The sequence below is a fragment of the Podarcis bocagei genome, assembly GCF_964188305.1.
Source record: "Podarcis bocagei genome assembly, chromosome: Z".
NCBI classification, from domain to species: Eukaryota; Metazoa; Chordata; class Lepidosauria; order Squamata; family Lacertidae; genus Podarcis; species Podarcis bocagei.
This window is the reverse complement of record NC_138140.1, coordinates 49,838,059-49,854,782: the sequence shown is the minus strand read 5'-3', so window position 1 is coordinate 49,854,782 and position 16,724 is coordinate 49,838,059. Positions and strand designations below refer to the sequence as shown.

General features: G+C 49.0%; 1 protein-coding gene across 5 annotated transcripts; it reads right to left on the bottom strand.

Moving 5' to 3' along the window:
• Positions 1–245: 245 nt before the first annotated feature.
• On the bottom strand, positions 246–15,219 carry LOC308578972 (sestrin-1-like). Of its 5 annotated transcripts, none has more exons than XM_081179574.1 (10): positions 14,574–15,219; positions 10,666–10,740; positions 10,034–10,240; positions 9,003–9,185; positions 8,244–8,468; positions 7,781–7,886; positions 7,051–7,169; positions 6,351–6,541; positions 4,973–5,117; positions 246–1,910 (listed from the first exon to the last, which is right to left on the bottom strand). In XM_081179574.1, exons 2-10 carry the CDS (start codon positions 10,693–10,695, stop codon positions 1,821–1,823), a joined length of 1,296 nt encoding a protein of 431 aa, XP_081035700.1. In that variant the 5' UTR covers positions 10,696–10,740; positions 14,574–15,219; the 3' UTR covers positions 246–1,820. The 5 variants fall into 5 exon arrangements, with proteins under 5 accessions (XP_081035700.1, XP_081035698.1, XP_081035699.1 ...); XM_081179572.1 differs by lacking the exon at positions 14,574–15,219 and adding an exon at positions 12,178–13,542; XM_081179573.1 differs by lacking the exon at positions 14,574–15,219 and adding an exon at positions 12,716–13,542.
• Positions 15,220–16,724: the final 1,505 nt, after the last annotated feature.

Sequence of the window (16,724 nt, the reverse complement as noted above, 5' to 3'; positions counted from 1 at the left end):
CATCACATAAACTCTTCTCTCTCCTCTTTTTAAAATTAATCTTGCATTTCCAGAATGGAGTCCCAACACTGCAAATAGATTCCAGGGCAAAGTTTTGCCAACACTTTTTGCAAATAAAACACCACACCAACTGTAGAGGGAGGAGCAACAAAGCTGTCTTTGCCAGGCTTTCAGCATGCAACATACTGCAGTTTAAGATACCCCTCCATCACCCCCCCCCAAAGAAAGACAAGAAAAACTCAGTGCAGTGTCGAACAAGTATATTTATAGCAAAAATAGGCTTTTACTCTCTTTCCCACATGATGTTCTGTCCCCCCCCCACAAAAAAATCATTTACACAGTAAACAGGTCAGCTGCCGCTGTGTGCACTGAGCCAGCTCCTGGCCTCCCTGATGTCTCCAGCTCTTGATGGTCCCCTCCCACCAGCATCTCTCCACCGCAAACTCCCCACCATCCTGCCTTGCACAAAGTGAGAGTCTCCCAAAAGGTGCAGGGTGTGCACAGTGCTCCACATATATAACAAGCATGCACAACTGCCCAAATGAAGGGTGATCGTAGCGCCTTGTGCCAGTAAGGAGAGTGGGCTTGCTGTGTTTCCAGAGTGGCATTTGCCAGCATTATAACGGGACCCCAGCCCTCCTGGCTTGGTGGTGGGGAAATCTTAGCAAGAGCATTTATAGATTACAGGGAGACCCACCCAGAACCAGCTCCCAGCATCAGACTGTGCTCCTTGGGAAGGGGGTAAAAAACAAGGGGATACGTATTGGAGGAAACCCACCTTGGGCAATGAGTGAAAGTGTTCAGGAGTGCAAGGTGGGAATCTGTGGAATCTCTGTAGCTTTGCTACAACCAAAGCCAAAAGGTGCTGGGGAGTCACAGCCCTCTTTCTAGGCAGCCATGAAATCAGACATCAGGAAGGGGAAGCAATTGGGACAGCTGGGGTGGCCGGGAGGCAGGCTGAAAAACTGGTACAACTTTGGGAATATAAAAAAGAGCAGAGTGGAGGCCAGGAAATGACCATTGAGGGCAACTCTAGAAAGAGTAATGGAGTGGAATTCTCTCACGGGAAGAAGCACTGCAGGCCCACCTGGTGCTTTCCCACCATCATTAGACTCCAACTCCCATCAGCTCTTGTAAATATGGCCAGCAGTCAGAGGAATGATGGGAGTTGTAGTACAGCAAACATTCAGAGGGCATGCCAGGTTAAAGAAGGCTGCTGCAGACCTCCTCCCCCCTGGACCAGTAGGAAGCAAGAAAGCCCTTCCCTCAAAGTCCAGGGACTTATCTTTTCCACAAGTTTGGCTTAAAGCCACCGACCACCCCAACTGACAGAACACCCAAGACCCAAAGTGGGCTAAGACATTGGCACAATTATGAGCAGCAGGAATGGCACAAGGCAAGGAAAGGGTCCTCTAATACTGTAAAGGACGCCAGAAACTCAGTAAGAGCTGCTACAACTGGACCAACAATGAATTGCAATGACGACCCCACCCATCCCCATTAAAAACATCTAGCCACCATGTGGCTTTCCACACCCTTTGCAGCACACACCTGCCTGCAAAAGGGTTGTGTGGACAGAAATGGCTCCAAAAGCTGTTGGATAGAAAACACCCTTGCACGCAGCCAGCCATCTGACCCAATACTTTCTCCCAGATCCTCAGAGCTCAGCAATTGCACAAGACAACAGAGGACCGCTGGGAGGAAAGGCGCATCTTTCTCTTCACATCTTAAGAGGGGAAGGGAAAGCTATCAAGTAACTGAAGTCGCTGAAATGGCATGGTGCATGAGCCAGAGTCCAGGAGGTGCTCGCCTGCAGCCCTCTAGGAGACCATGTACTGAGTGATGGCTCGAAGGGCGTAGAGCAACTCTGCCTGCAGCCGGGCTTCCAGGATGAGAAGGTTCATGTGGACCTAAAAAGGAGCAGAAGAAAAAGGGATGCTTAGAGGAGAAAGAAGAATGACTGGACCACAGGGCAGGGGTTAAGTACATGTGAGCTTGATGGAGCAGGCCAGTGGCCACTAAGATGCCTGTGGGAATCACACAAACAGAACATTAGCTCAACAGTTCTCTTCCATTTTTCATGCATCCTGAATCTTCAAAAATTCATCTCCATTGGAGTTCATTCACAAGTTATAGTGTTTTAAGAAACTCATTGGAGCACCAAACTACCAATGGTGGCTACTGTCTCCCTCTACAGTTGGAGGCCGTATGCCTCTGAATTCCAGTTGCTGAGAACTGCTGCTAGAGAGAGTGCTTTCACCATCTGCTTGTGGGCTTCCCATTAAGGCATGTGGTCAGCCACCGTGCTAGACTAGGGAGGCTTTGGGACAGATCCAGGTGGGTTCTCAAGTTCACCCAGCACACCTCTAGAACATCTCTCCTGCACCATTTAACTCCAACAGAAACATATGAAACTGCCCAGTACAGAGTTATTCGAGTGCTGGTCCATCTAGTCTAGCATTCTCAACAGCAGCAGCATTGGCAGCAGCAGACTCCCAAGACCTCAAGCAGAGCAGTCTCCCCAGTCTTGCTGCTCAACCTTCTGCAGTAGATGTAGATTGAACCTGGGACCTTCTGCATGTACATAATACTCTCTATCCACCAAGCTCTCTAAGCTATTGGACCTGCCATGAGCTCAGTGGTTGAGCACATCAACTTTTAATTAAGTGTGGTAAATCAAGATCAGCACAGCCTATTAAATTAATCAAACCATTGTTTGTAATCCCTCCCACCTGTGTTGGGACACATTAAATTGCTCACTTAGGAAGGGGTGAGTTGGGGAGAGAAGAGAGGAGAGAAACCCAGCCTCCTTCTCTCCATTGCCCTCAATCCTGCAATCTTGATATAAAAGTTTTTTTTAAAAAACAAACAAAAAAAAAACCTCTCTAACAACCTGGCATTTGGTACAGAAAATGATTCATGGACATCCAATTCCCCCAGGGTCTTAAAAATACACAGGGCCAGCCAACTTCTTTGAAAAGGCAGCAGCAGCAGAGATTAATGTCTTTGCCAAGCAAGGTGGTTAGATCCTCAGGTTGCAAAGCAGGTGGCTGATTTTGCAGGGCAAAAAAAGAGAGAACACAGCCGGCAGTAGAACACACAGAACTATGGGCACATAAGCAAAGCTCACTCAATTAAAAAGCAGGGCAGGGTCTGCATGTTGGTGGGGACCAAAAAGTGCATGTAACACTCCTTGTCCAAATCTCTGCCAAGGCCAGCACCGTGCTGTGAATCTCTCCTCCAGTTTCTCAAAAGTTTTCTAGCTCTGTCCTTTTGCCTCATAAAGATGTCTTTAGCAGACTGTGCCTGTTGGGTTATGAGCTTGCTTATTCATTGCAAGAGGGGTATATTGCGCATGTTTTATTTTCCAGCAAATCATTCTGGAGCCTCTCTGGCTGCCCATGCCTCCTAATCTGAAAAAAAGCCCCAAAGGGCGAGTTCTTGTGGTGTCTCTCTGTGGGCTTTAATGGGCATGGGGGCATCCAGGGGTGCTGCAGAGTTCAAGCTGCTGGAGTGTGATGGTTTGTAGAATGAAAGAAGAGACGACCAACATACACACAGAGCCTTGGGCACCTTAGAAGTGAAGTACAGAAGACAAAGCCCCTGCTCCCTACGGATGAGAATTTCACCACACTTTCCTCTTCCCTTTAAAAATTTTCAAATGCAGTTTCTTCTTTCCTCATCTTAATAACTGACAAGTATGTTGGAGTGGTGGGGCAAGGAGAGAAAACAAATATTTTAGGCAGAACAATTTCCCAGCTGCCATTCTAACAGGGGTTGGTGTTTTTTTTGGTTTTTTTTGGTGGGGGAGCATTCTGGATTCACTGCAAGTGAAGAGGAATGCAAACATCAGCTGAGCGAGAACTGCCTGCACCACATTACCATTGATGCTCCAAAAAGAGAGGGCATCTCACCCACCCCCCTCAACAATTCACCATTGGAGATGTGGTTTTGTTGCTGTTACTACAGTGGTGCCTCGCAAGACAAAATTAATTCGTTCCACGAGTTTTGTCGTCTTGCGATTTTTTTCGTCTTGAGAAGCATGGTGTCGGGAAAGTTTTGGAAAAGCTTCAAAAATCACCAAAGTCCTTAAAAACCTCAAAAAAGGCTACCACACCACGTTTTATGAGTTGCTCCTCGAAGTCAAGTCGCAACTGTATTAACGGTGTTAAGAAAAAGGAAACAAACTTGCAAGACGTTTCCGTCTTGCGAAGCAAGCCCATAGGGAAAATCGTCTTGCGAAGCAACTCAAAAAACCAAAAACCCTTTCGTCTAGCGAGTTTTTTGTCTTGCGAGGCATTCGTCTTGCGAGGTACCACTGTATTGCCTGTAAAATGGATACAGCCTGGGCATCACCAAGGAGCAGACTAATACCCCTTTGCCCAAGACACATAAACATTCTCCACCAGTAATAAGGTGGCAAATTCAGAAGTGCCGGGATCCCTTCAGGATAGTCACAGACACACACAGACACACCCCACCCCCTTCTACGATTATACAATGATCTTATAATTATGCAGTAAAAGCAATTAGAGATGCATTGTATCTCCATGTGTTGCCTCTCGGCTACATCTGCTATTTTCTGTGCATGTACATAAGCAAATGATTTGGAGTGCTTCAGTATCTTCTTTTGAATTTAAGTGGTTTTTTTCAGGACCTTGTTTTTTCAGTGTTATTAAATGCTCAGCTTTGGAGCATGGAGAACAACTTCTCCTTGGTGTTCTTCTGATGCTCCTCCTCCAGAGTGACCCTGGGAGACCGTCCTCAGTGGCTGAACTCACCTCCTTTCACTCCCGATGGGCTCCAGTCAGTACAAAGGGAGAGAAGAACTTTTCTCAGTAGCTCAAAAGCTCCCCTTTCATGTTACTGGGCAGCTTCAGGACCCTGAGGTAGAAACTGTAACGGGTCTTCCACCCCTGCAATCCCTGGACACCTCTGTCCTCCATCCACTCACAAATCCTGCTATCCTAACCTTTTCGCTGTGCTTGAACTGCTTCCAAAAGTGCGTGAACGTCTCCTGATCCAACTTCTCTGGGGTGCAAGTCACAGTTTGTATGTAGAGCTTGAGTGTCCGTTCCAGGAGCTGGTTCACCTCTGAGTAGTCGTAATCATCATACCTGGAATAGAACAGCAATTACACAGGAGCTGGCAACCAGAATAGTTTCTCTCACCCTAAACACATGTCAGTTTCAAGCCAGATTCCAAGATGCCCTGGGCGAACAGGAATTCTGCCTGCTTCCTCCTCAGCTGAAGCTTAGGAAACTAAAACAAAACATTTGCCGGAGCCCAGGAGAATGATCTGGTCCAAACCCTCCTGTCTCTGAAAGGCAGCTGGCTCTCCAGTTCCTGGACATACACACATACAGCAGAAGCATGAAACAGAAGCTCCAAATCCTTTCCTGCAGGGATCTTGCCCAGATCCACAGAATGCACCACGCACCCTCCTTGGGTGCTTTTCCCTGCCTGGCATGTCTCCCTGATCAGCTACACTGCCTCTCCTGGGGGGGGGGATTTTGAAAGGGTGTGTGGCAGGATGCAAAAACCTCAGGGTTTTGCTTTGAGCAAGGACTGTGGCTCAGCGGTAGGGAACCTGCCTTACATGCAGAACATCCCAAACTCACTTCCCTGGCATCTCCAAGTGAGGCTACGAATTGCACTCCCTGTCTGATACTCTGGAGAGCTGTACCCAGTCAAGAGTTTCCAACACTGAGTTACATGGACCAACAGGTGTGACTCCGGTACAAGGCAGATCCCCAGGTGGTCAGAACGTAGCCTGCTTTATAGAAGGTAAGTATCACATCCATTGCTCAGCCTGCTGTTGCCTCTGGCCTCATCCACTATGTCGGGCTGAAAAAAACCTCCCCAAGTCTTGCTTTAAATGGGTGCAGCAGAGACTAGGCTGAGTGGGGAGAAATGGGATGATTCCTCATGCTAGGCTGTAGTGCCTCTCTATATATCTAATTCAGAATATAAACAATAACTGTATATTATCGATCTCTATTATTGCTATTTTATTACTGTGTGTGTGCATGTGCGTGTGTGTGATTTTTTCATTTATTGTGAGAGGCTTTTTGGTGGAATCTCATTCAGCTGCACCGTATGGGTCCATGGTGGTAAATCCAGCAATGGAAAATTTATGTGGTGCCTCCCTTCCCCCAATGCCCTAAACAGGTGCTTATTTTGCTTAGTGGTCAATTCAGCCCTGCATTCAGCACAGTATGTGGCCTGGCTTGCTTTTTGTAGCCCCCATGCATCAGTTCCACACTGGTCAGGGACGGGCAGGGGGTGTTTTCGGACAGGAGCTTGGTCCCCCACAGAGCACAGGAGAGACAGGCGAAGGAAGTGGTTACCTGATGCTGAACATGGAGTGGACGTAGTTCCACACGCTGCGCTTGAATGTGGCTGGGTCACAGCCCTGCCGCTTTGCCAGCACACAGCTCTGGAGCTTTTGGACCTTTTGGAACTTGTCGTCTAGCAGAAACCCGATGTCAGTGTACAACCTGTTCACCAGTGAGAAGCCGTGGTCTGCCCAGGAGTAATCCTGCCAAAAAGAAAAGAAGGAAAAAGGTGGGTCGAGAGAAAGGACAGGTAAGGAAAGGCAAAGGGAGGGTGCCACCAGCAGCCCCCAATGCAGCCTGGGGAGGACCAGCAAGGTTTCTGTGCCGATTCTGTCCCCCGCAACTGTGCAGGACATTTTCAGGGGGATCACAGCCACTCAATCACAGCCACTTTAACGCAGCACCTTTGTAACATTTGTGAAATTTTTCTAGAAATATTCTGCAATTGCATTGTAGATTGATGCTGTGTCTTGATATTCCACATATTTTGTGGTTTTTACTACTTGTGTTTATTTCACTATGAAATTCATTGTTGCTGAATTAGGTGACTCAAAATGTGGAATTTATCATTGTCATTATTATCACCATTAGCAGCAGCAGTACGGAATGCAAAATTTTGAGTTTTTCACATGGGTTTCAGCTGTTATGTGCAACCTGCTGAGAGGTTGAAATATTAAAAGGTTGTGTAAATTCAAATGTAATAAGCATGTACCTGCACACAGAATATCTGTGGTTGGTTCTCATTAAGCTGAGCAAAATCCTGGTACCCAAAACTGGGGTCTTCAATGAAGCAAGAGATGTCTGTGGTGCCAGAAATTTCACCATTGCAAGCTGGAAGCCAGGTACATATAAGCAAAAGAAAAAAGAATAAGAAAGCTGTGTTGAAAGGAAAAGGAGAGGGGCCTTGGAGAAAAAGCAGGGCGTGTGTGTATGCATGCATGGTAGTACTGCATTCACTCCCTGCATGCAGAAATGTCTCCACCCAGAATGTTCTCCTGCAGCCTTACCTAAATGGAGGTTGGTCCATGTGGGCAAACAGGCAGTGACCCACCAAACTCAGTCTGTTTACAACTGCCCCCGCCTGCCTGCCTGCCATCATGCTCACTACCAGTCATAGAACCATACAATTGTAGAGTTGGAAGGGACCATGAGGGTCATCTAGTCCAACCCCCTGCAATTAAGAGCCTCTTGTTCTACAGACTGAGCTTTCCCAGCCCAGATGATGGTAGTGCCTGCCAGCTTCCTCCTCCTTGGTCTCAGCGTTGGCCTTGTCAAACACAGCCGGGAGGAGGAAGTGGTAGAAGCTAGAAGCAGCTGGCTCTCCATGCCATGGGCTCTGGTGCCATCTACTGTTGGCCTCCCTGCCTTCCACCCCACCAGTCCCAACGAGTGGCTGCCACCACTGACATCCACCAGCGTCCAATACCCTTCTTAGGCATTACCTTCTTCCCTCTCAGGTGTTCTCATCTCCTCCCATGCCTCATTCTCCACTTTCAGCTTGTGAATGCGCTCTTGTAGAGACTCCACCTCCGCACAGGAATCCATAGACTGCAGGCCGGGGGGTGGGGGGGGGAGAGAAAACACCAAAGAGTTTTGCTGGCTCCCAGTCCAAGAAGGGCTCCTCCCCACCCAACCACAGTCATGATGATCAGTCAGACCAGTGGTGCATCAAGTATTGTCTACACTGACTGGCAGCAGCTCTCCAGGGTTTCAGGCCGGGGATTTCTCTAGTCCTAACTAGAGATGCTGGGGATCGAACCTGCAACCTTCTGCATGCAAAGCAGATGCTCCACCACTGAGCCACAAATCCCATGTTTCAAGTACAGAATATTCCTGCCTTCTCACCATGCCCACTTCTCTGTATACCCCAACCTCCCTTCCCAGCCCCCGGAGCATCAAGTGCACCTTCTTGCGGTTGTGATGAAACACATCCTGACTGCAGCCATTGTTGACTTCACAAAAGCACAGGCTCCCCGGCAGCGTGAGCTTCAGCAAGCCGTCTGGCGGGAAGTCTTGTTCACAGCCACATCCAAAGGCAAAACTGGCCAGTGCATGGTAGTGGGCAAGGAGCACAACAGCATGGACCAGTTCTGCCAGGGACCAGCTCTCCTCCCTGATCTGCAGCAGCTTCTGAAAGGGAAGCAACAGAAGGGGAAAATCACCTCTGAATGCAGCCAGTGGCTCAGTTCCCAGGAACCCCACATTCCAGACACGGAAAACCTCTCACACAGCTGTCAGAATGCTTCATTTAATCCGTGCCCTTAAATTTATTCCAGCTGCCTGTTTTAAGTTAGGCTTCACACCCGCTTGCCAGTATTTCAGTTGTGGCTGCCATTTATCTTAACATTTTGACAGAATTACTTCATTGTGTATTTTGTATTATGTGTGTTTATTGCGTGCAGTTGGTTTCAAAGTTGTAAACTTGCTTAAAAGCCAATTTAGGCAGCATACAGATTTAATAATGATGATCCTAGTAATATTATTAAAATAATAAAAGTATTGCAATGGAAAAGTTTGAGTCAAATGAATTATTATTATTAATGCATGTGCAGAAGCAGGTGTGAGCACAAAGGCTCCGCTGCATTTACAATGGGGATGAATGGAGACTCCCAACCATATCACCATTCCCTGCTAGATTCCTCCTGCACAGCCCCACGGTGTTACCTCGAAGTGCTCCTTGCCAATGAGCCATGGCTGGTGTGCCAGGATCTTGTTAATCTCGTTGAGTCTTTGGAGTTTTGGGGGGATGTATTCTAAGCCTCTCAGCCACTGAGGGTCACCACCCACCCTCAGGAACTGCAGTGCATGTAGATTCACTAAGTATCGACACCGGTGCCGGGCAGCTGCCTGCAAGAGATGCAACAGGCACATTAAATACACTCACAATCATAGAAATGTAGTGCTGAAAGGGACCCTGAGGGTCATCTAGTCCAACCCCCTGCAATGCAGGAATCTCAGCTCAAGCATCCATATAGAGGCTATTTCATATAGAGGCTATTTTGGAGGCAATGCAGGAAGAAGGCAACTGGCATGTATGCCCAGTTGTGCAGCACCCCTGAGGCACTCCACAAGTGCTATAAAGGTCTGGGCAGCAGAGGATGGTCCATGAGGACAGGTGGTGTACTGCCTCCCTAACCTCAGCTTTCCTTCAACCAGACCCCATGTGTCCGCCTTTTTTACTAGTGCAGAGGGTGGCACTGGCTGCCAGCTTCCTCATCCTTATCCTCATAGGGAGGAAGACAGGTACAAAGCCTAGAATTAAGTTGGCCCTACCTTTCATAGACCCTGTTGCTTTTGCCTCCTCCCTTAAACCCTCACCAGACCCAACGGACAAGAGACAACACAGGGTTATGAGCAGCTCCAAACCAATAACAGCAAACTGGTGCGTAAAATGGGGGAAGTGTGGGGTGAAAGGGCTGAGTGAGACCAACAGCTGTAGCAAACAAATGAAACACACACACACACACACACAGCGTTTGCATGGCAGCGGAACCAGCTTTGGTTACTCCAGAAGTTTTGGACTACAACACCTAATCTGGCTGGGGCTGATGCAGTCCAAACAGGTTGGAAAAGGCTGGCTTTTGCCAACAGGCAGGTGCCGAGCAAGCTCTGGCTGGAGCCTGGAGTGCGAGTGCACCTGGCCCTTTAAGCCAAAGGTGCCACGTTGAGGGCTGGCTCCCCCCCCCCCCACTCACCATGATGGCGATGTAGTGGCGGCAGTAGAATGGCAGCGGCCCATCCATGTGCAGTAGGTAGTGTTGCATCCGGAGGAAACTGTCCAGGTATTGTGGGTGATATCCCATCTGCTGGCTTATGGCTTCGAGGCACCCGCGGGTAGCCAGGGCTTTCACAAAGAGCAAGTGGGAAGTCCTCTCTTTGTCACCAGCACTCATCTTTGCTACCTGGGGAGGGAGCGGGAAGGGAGGGAGGGGAAGGAGGAGAATGAGAAAGGTGCTTTGTGTCCCCCAGCTGCTCTTTTTGGGAACAGGAGAAGAGGGCGATAACAAGAAGAGGTTGACAGGTGCAGCGAGAAAGTGAAATTGCAAGCTCATGGAACGCAATGTGTCTCAAAGGCAGGAGTTGCTTTTATTACTGATTAAACTTGTAGGGGTGTTGGAAGCTGCCTCATACTGAGTCAGACCAGTGGTCCATGTCGCTCAGTATCTTCTGCAACGGGAACCTTCTGCAGCCCAGGGGCCGCGTTCCCTTCTGGGCAATCTCCCAAGGGCCACATGCCAGAGGTGGGTGAGGCCAGAAGCAAAAGTAAGAGGAGCAAAGACTGAAAATTTTACGTTTGTATGGTAGGCTAGATCCTACACACACTCACCAAATCCTCAATATCCTCTATATCCTCCATCCAGAAAACCAAGAAGCATTATGAGAGTTCAAGGGTACATTCCAGCTAGGCAAAAAACAAACAAAACAGTTTGGATTTGAAGCAAGATCAGTGAAGGGAGCAGCATGGGGAGAGTTCCAGGGGTCAGAACCAGGAGTGGAGGGTCACATCCAGACCCCTGGCCCAAGGTTTCCCACCCCTTCTCTACACTGATTGGGAACAATTTCCCAAGGTTTCAGACCAGAGCCTTTTGCAGTTCTCCTGGGAGAGACCCAGAATTGGACCTGGGACCTTCTGCAGGCAACAGAGATGCTCTACCACACGAAGATTCCCAGGTGCATAACCGTTGCAATGCACAAATCAGTACAAGAAGCATACAACCAACGACAGACATAGCAAATTATTAAAGAAAGCTGAGCATCACAATATCAAAAGATCAAGCAGCCCAACAGCACATCTAAAAAACAGTCATTCCCATTGGCCCGAGAAACCACCTGCATGGGGTCTCGGTGGAAAGAGACTGTGTCCCCATCATTTGAGAAAAGAGGAAATCCCCTTCTCTGGGAAGCTGGCTGGGTGTTAGAAGAAAACTTAGAACTGGGCACTTTGTGGGTTCAGGGCTGCACACAGTTCTGGACTATAAATAAGTGCATGCCATGTTTTAATAAGAGTCCGGCTGCTGGACCAGAGCAAGGGTCCATCACTTTGTGTCTCACAACCAGCCAGCTAGATACCACTGGGAAACCCACAAGTGGGATACAAGGGTGCTGACACAAAAAAAGTTTTATTTTGCCACCATGTAGAAGCAATGCACCATTAAGTCTAATTGCACTAATTTCTGTTATATCTATTTTTGCTAGGGAAGAGTGAAGGGAGAGGAAAATGTATCACTGAATTCTTCCCTCCCAATCAGAAGACATTGGATTCAGCCCCCAAACCCTGCAGATAATTTCACCAATCACTGCACAGGTCAGTTTACACCCTCTTGAGGACTAGAAGCTCATTTCTCCCCACTTTTTTTTTTTAATGAAAGCCAAGGTTCCTCAGATACCTTCCTTGAACAAACTAATCAAAGCAGACATTTGTTATCATTGATTCTGCCATGGAGGGCTCCTTCCTACAAGTCCTTGTATCTCAAAGCCCAGGTTCACATGCATTTTACCCTCCAGCCTACCCCCTGAAATCTTCAGCTGGTCTTTCCAAGCCAGAGGGGCTCCTGCCTCCCACTTAAATAATCATTCAGGGGAGGCTCAGGCTCAAATCTCACCCAGAGCCCCATAAACAGATTTTGAGCTAACCCAACAGATACTGCAAAAACTGTACCAATTGCAGGTGCCTAAGAGCATCTCTTGCCTGTACAGCAATACAAACAACTCTCCCTCTCACTCTGCAATGAGCTATGGATAACATTAAGGCAAGTCTTGTGCAGTCTATTTAAGATCTGGGAAGTCGACCCACCCACCCAGGGCTTTGGGGCTTTTCTACCACTACTCCCTCACTCACCCATATGCATCGAGGCTGGAACTCATGGCAAATAGATAGATCAGAGAAGGAGGACCGGACAGTGGAAAATCACTCAGTTTCACATATCCAGGCGGGGTACCCCACTCCTTCAGAGTCTAACAGGGCCTTAAAATAACATTCCTGAACTCTAAAATAAAATTAGAAAAAGCAACACCGGGAAGTGATGTGGCAGTGGGGTCAGTGGAAGTGCCAAAGCCTGGCCTTCGAGCCTCAGGAACTTCAGAGACTCCACCTGGTCCGGACACAGCAGAGTTCTGTGCAAGTTAGTCGCAGGGGTCTTGTGCCAGAGTTCAGTTCAGAGGGAGCTCACTGCAGCTCCTGCTTTATTTTTAACATGCCCTGAAAGGAGGGGTCTAGTCTCTCTCCCCCCCCCCCCCATACACGCCTTCTCCATCTCCCTGATAAATAAGTAATCTAGTAAGCTATTGGTCCTGGAGATGCCCTCTCTTTCTGTATATACAACACACATATAAAGCACACCCTCTTCCCAAAGAGAACCCTGGGAACTGTCACTCACCCCTCAAAGAGTTGCAGCTCCCAGCACCTTAAACTACAGTTCCCAGCATTCCTTTTCCTTTTGGAGCGGAGGGAGGAATGTGTTTTAAATGGTGTGGATGCAGGCTAGATGCGTGCAAGTGTGATGGGCCACCACCACTCTGCTTTGGGAACAGATGAGATTCTTTGAACCAAGGTGCAGATGAACGCCAACCGGTTCTTACAAATGCTTGTGCTACTCAGAGAAGAGTCCATTAAAATTAATGACCCTGACTAACTTAGGTTCATTCATTCCGATGTGCCTACCCTGAGAAAAACTTACAACCCAATGTGAAGGGAGGCGAAAAAACACCCCAACATCATTTTACAGAATTGTTTCGAACAAGTGGCAGATTAACCATCAAGGGAACAACAACAACAACGAGAACAGAGAGATAGGCTGATACGCGTTTTGGGGGAGCAGGATGCACAGTTTACCAGGGTGCTTCTTCGCCCCCCCCATCTCCCCAAACACCCGACACGCAGAAGCCAGCCAATCTCCATCTTCAAGTGGGAGAATTATAAACAAGGGGGCGCACCCTGGGCAAGCGAGAGGTCTATACCTCCAAGCAAAGTGAAACACTACGAGAAGCACGGACAGCAGCAGCACCAAAATGGGGGAGTGTGCGGTGGTCTCTGCAGGGCGGTGCAGAAACCCTGAGTTCCCTTTTTAAAAAGGCTTTCCAAAACGCAACGTCTCGGGGAAAGAACACGCCCCCTCTTGAAGCCTTAGCAGCAGCTGGACCAGTGACGGCCCACTCTCCCGTCCCGGTAGCGGCCCCATTGTCTCCCTGCCGGCGCGCCCCCCAATCCATCTATGCACCCACCCACCCACCCCCGCCGCAGCGAGCGGGCCGCAGCGCCCCCTAGCCGCACCACCGACGAAACGCAGGAGGAAAAAGAGAAAAACAACTTTGATTGGCAGCGCGGGGAGGCGGAGGAGGAGAAAGAAGAAGAAGCGGCGGCAGCAGCATCCCGCATCCCTGCCTCTGCCGCCCGGACTAGGACAAAGAGAGCGGCGGAGGCCGAACGCGCACAGGCAGCGCTCCAGGGACGCACCGGACAAACAGCCGCTCCGGATGGATGGGAAGAAACGGAGGGAGAAGCAGGGCGGCAAGCACCATGCCTCTCCCCCCGCACGCCCGTTTCCTGAGGGGTCCTAATCCTGAGAGTCAGCGGAGAGCCTTCTACGCCCCACGCCCGCCCCCGGCTCTCCTGCCCTTAGGAGGTTCAGCTACGCCAAGAAAGCAAAGCAAGTGGGGGAAGGGCACTCTGGGGGCGCGACGTTCAGGGACCCCCCCCCATTAAAAAGAAAAAGTCCACCGCAGGGTTTTTGTGGGGGGGACACGCACGTTCCGGCTGCAACTTCAACGGCTCGCATGCTTTTGAGAAGCGGGGATCCGTAGCATTCACCCGCTGTCAGGAATGGACTGGAGGAGGGGGCGTGTGCACCCCATCCGACCGGCGCGATTGACTCGCCAGCAAACGCCGGCGGGGCTTGGAACTCTTTGCTTACTCTAGAAATTGCACCCTCCTCTGACCCGGCTGCCACAAGAATCCCTTTTAAACGAACCCCCTTCGGACGCGGCGCCAGCGCCCCAAACCGGCCACCTCGGGGGAGGTTGTTCTACGGACGTGGTGGAATTTGCAAGCGTGGAGGGTCTGTGGAATGAGTTTGTTGGTCGTGCCGCTGCTGCAGCATTTAAGCTGTGCAAGCGGGAAGTGAGCCCGAAGTGAGCGTGGTTTTAAATGAGGGGACTTCTACGCCCCTTTCCCTCGGGGGTCTCCTTAAGCCCTGCAAAGACAGTCACTGCCAGCATCTCAGAGGATCTCCCGCTTACCTGCAGCCTATGGCACTGTTTTCCGCGGGGATGTTCCGTGCTAGCGGGGCAGAGTATCATTTTCACCGGCCTGCCGGGTTTTCCTCCCTCACTGCATGGATACGGCCACTACCGGACTCTGAGCCGCGGCCAACCGGCGAAGCTTACAAGCCCGGACAGCCTAGCTGGAGTTAAGAGGAGAAGGGGCGTGGCCCACCTCCCAACGCTGTCCAAACACTGCAGAGGGGCGGAGCCGAATAAGGACTCCTGGCCTATCCCGGACGGCGGGGCGGGGCATGGGGAGCCTTGCGGCAGGAGGCTTGCGTAACCACGTGGGTCCGAATGGAAAGTTACCTGCCCGTCAAGCGCCTAGTCCCCGCCTATTTAGGTGAAAGGGGCGGGGCCAATGTTCCAGCGTGGTATTCCTTGACAGCTCTTAAAGGAGTCGCGCCTTATTTTTGCATATGTGTTTTTGTGCATGTGTGTATGTTACTCTGTGTGCGTGCGTGCGTGTGTGTGTGCGCGCGCTTGTATGTGTATGTGCATGTGGCTAGCTTCCTCCTATACCTGTTGGTTTACTCGGAGAACCCATTGAAGTCTTCAGAAGCTTGTAACCTGCAAAGAATAGCAAGAACACTTGTATCAATAAAATAAAATTTAAAAACCAATACAATTTTGGTTATTCGGTCCACTCTTTGTTTTTCCGTTTATAGCTCCAATGTATATTACTGCAATAGTTTGCCGTATACATACCGTAAAATTTCTCATTCGATATAAATACTCTATATATGGAGCTCAGTCACTTTCTTCTCCTCCCCCCACCCCCCAAATCCTGAGCCCTGCAGAATGTCAGAAACATAGAAATGTAGAGGTGAAAGAGACTCCACGGGTCAACTAGTCAAACTCCCTGCAATGCAGAAATCCCAACTAAATAATTCCACACAGATGCCCCCACAACCTCTGCTAAAAAACCTCCTAGGAAGGAGAGCGTACCACCTCTTCTGGGAGTCCCTTCCACTGCCAAAGAGCTCCTACTGTCAGAAAGTTCTTCCAGATGAATCTCCTTTCCTGTAGCTGGAATCCAGTGGTTTGAGTCCCACCCTCCAGAGCAGGGGAAAACAAGCTTGCTCCCACTTCCGTGTGACGTCCTTCGGATATTTGAAAATGCATCTCGTATCTCCTCTGTTTTCTTTTTAGCAATCTAAACATACCCAACTTTCTCAAGCATCCCTCGCATCAGAGTTGGATTCCAGAGAGTTGATCGTCTTAGTCACCCTCCTCTGTACATGTTCAAGCTTGGCAATATCCTTCGTAAATTGTGGTGCCCAGAATTGGACACAGGACTCCAGGTGTGGTCTGACCAAGGCAGAGTAGAGCGGTACTATTACTTCCCCTTGATCAAGACATTATACCTCTGTTGAATCAGCCTAGAATTGGGTTAGCTTTTTTGCTGCCGCACCACACTATTGACTCATGTTAAACTTCTGGTCTAGATCCTTTTCACATGTACTGCTGACAAGGCAGATGTCCCAAATCCTATATTTGTGCATCTGGTTGCTGGATCCTACAAGGCAGTACAGAGCTCAATATTTTATTCATGGTTTACATAGCTTGTAACCAGTTGATACTGGTGTATTCATGTTATGAATACCTGCCTGCAATTTCTTTCCTTACTGTTGGTAGCATTCTAAAAATGTAAATTATATTGGGGGGTGGGAACATAAGCACTACTGCTATCTAACAACAGCTTTTTTTGTGTTGAACCCAGTTTGTGTCACAGTTTCTAGTTTGGGCAATGAGCCCCTGTGCTGGCTGTGGTATAATGACAGAACTCTGCACGTGCACAAAGGAGTCTGACATTCCAAATTGGTTTTAGTAGTGGGTACGTGAAAATATTGCTCCATTCCTCAGGAAGCCACTATAGCAACATCCCAGCAATCCTTGTTCACAAGCGAGTTGCTGCACAGAAATCCCAAGGACTTGCCCACCCAGCTGAAAAGAAGGGAAATTACAGGAGTGTCTTTTTTATTCTGACACCTAGCATAGAAATACACTTCGGCCATGGCATGAGCCTTGGGTTTTAGAAAGATTACCAGGATATAATATGGATAGTATTATAGATAATCCCTTCTGCTCATTATGAAGGCCATTGGTTGGTGATGAAACATCAAA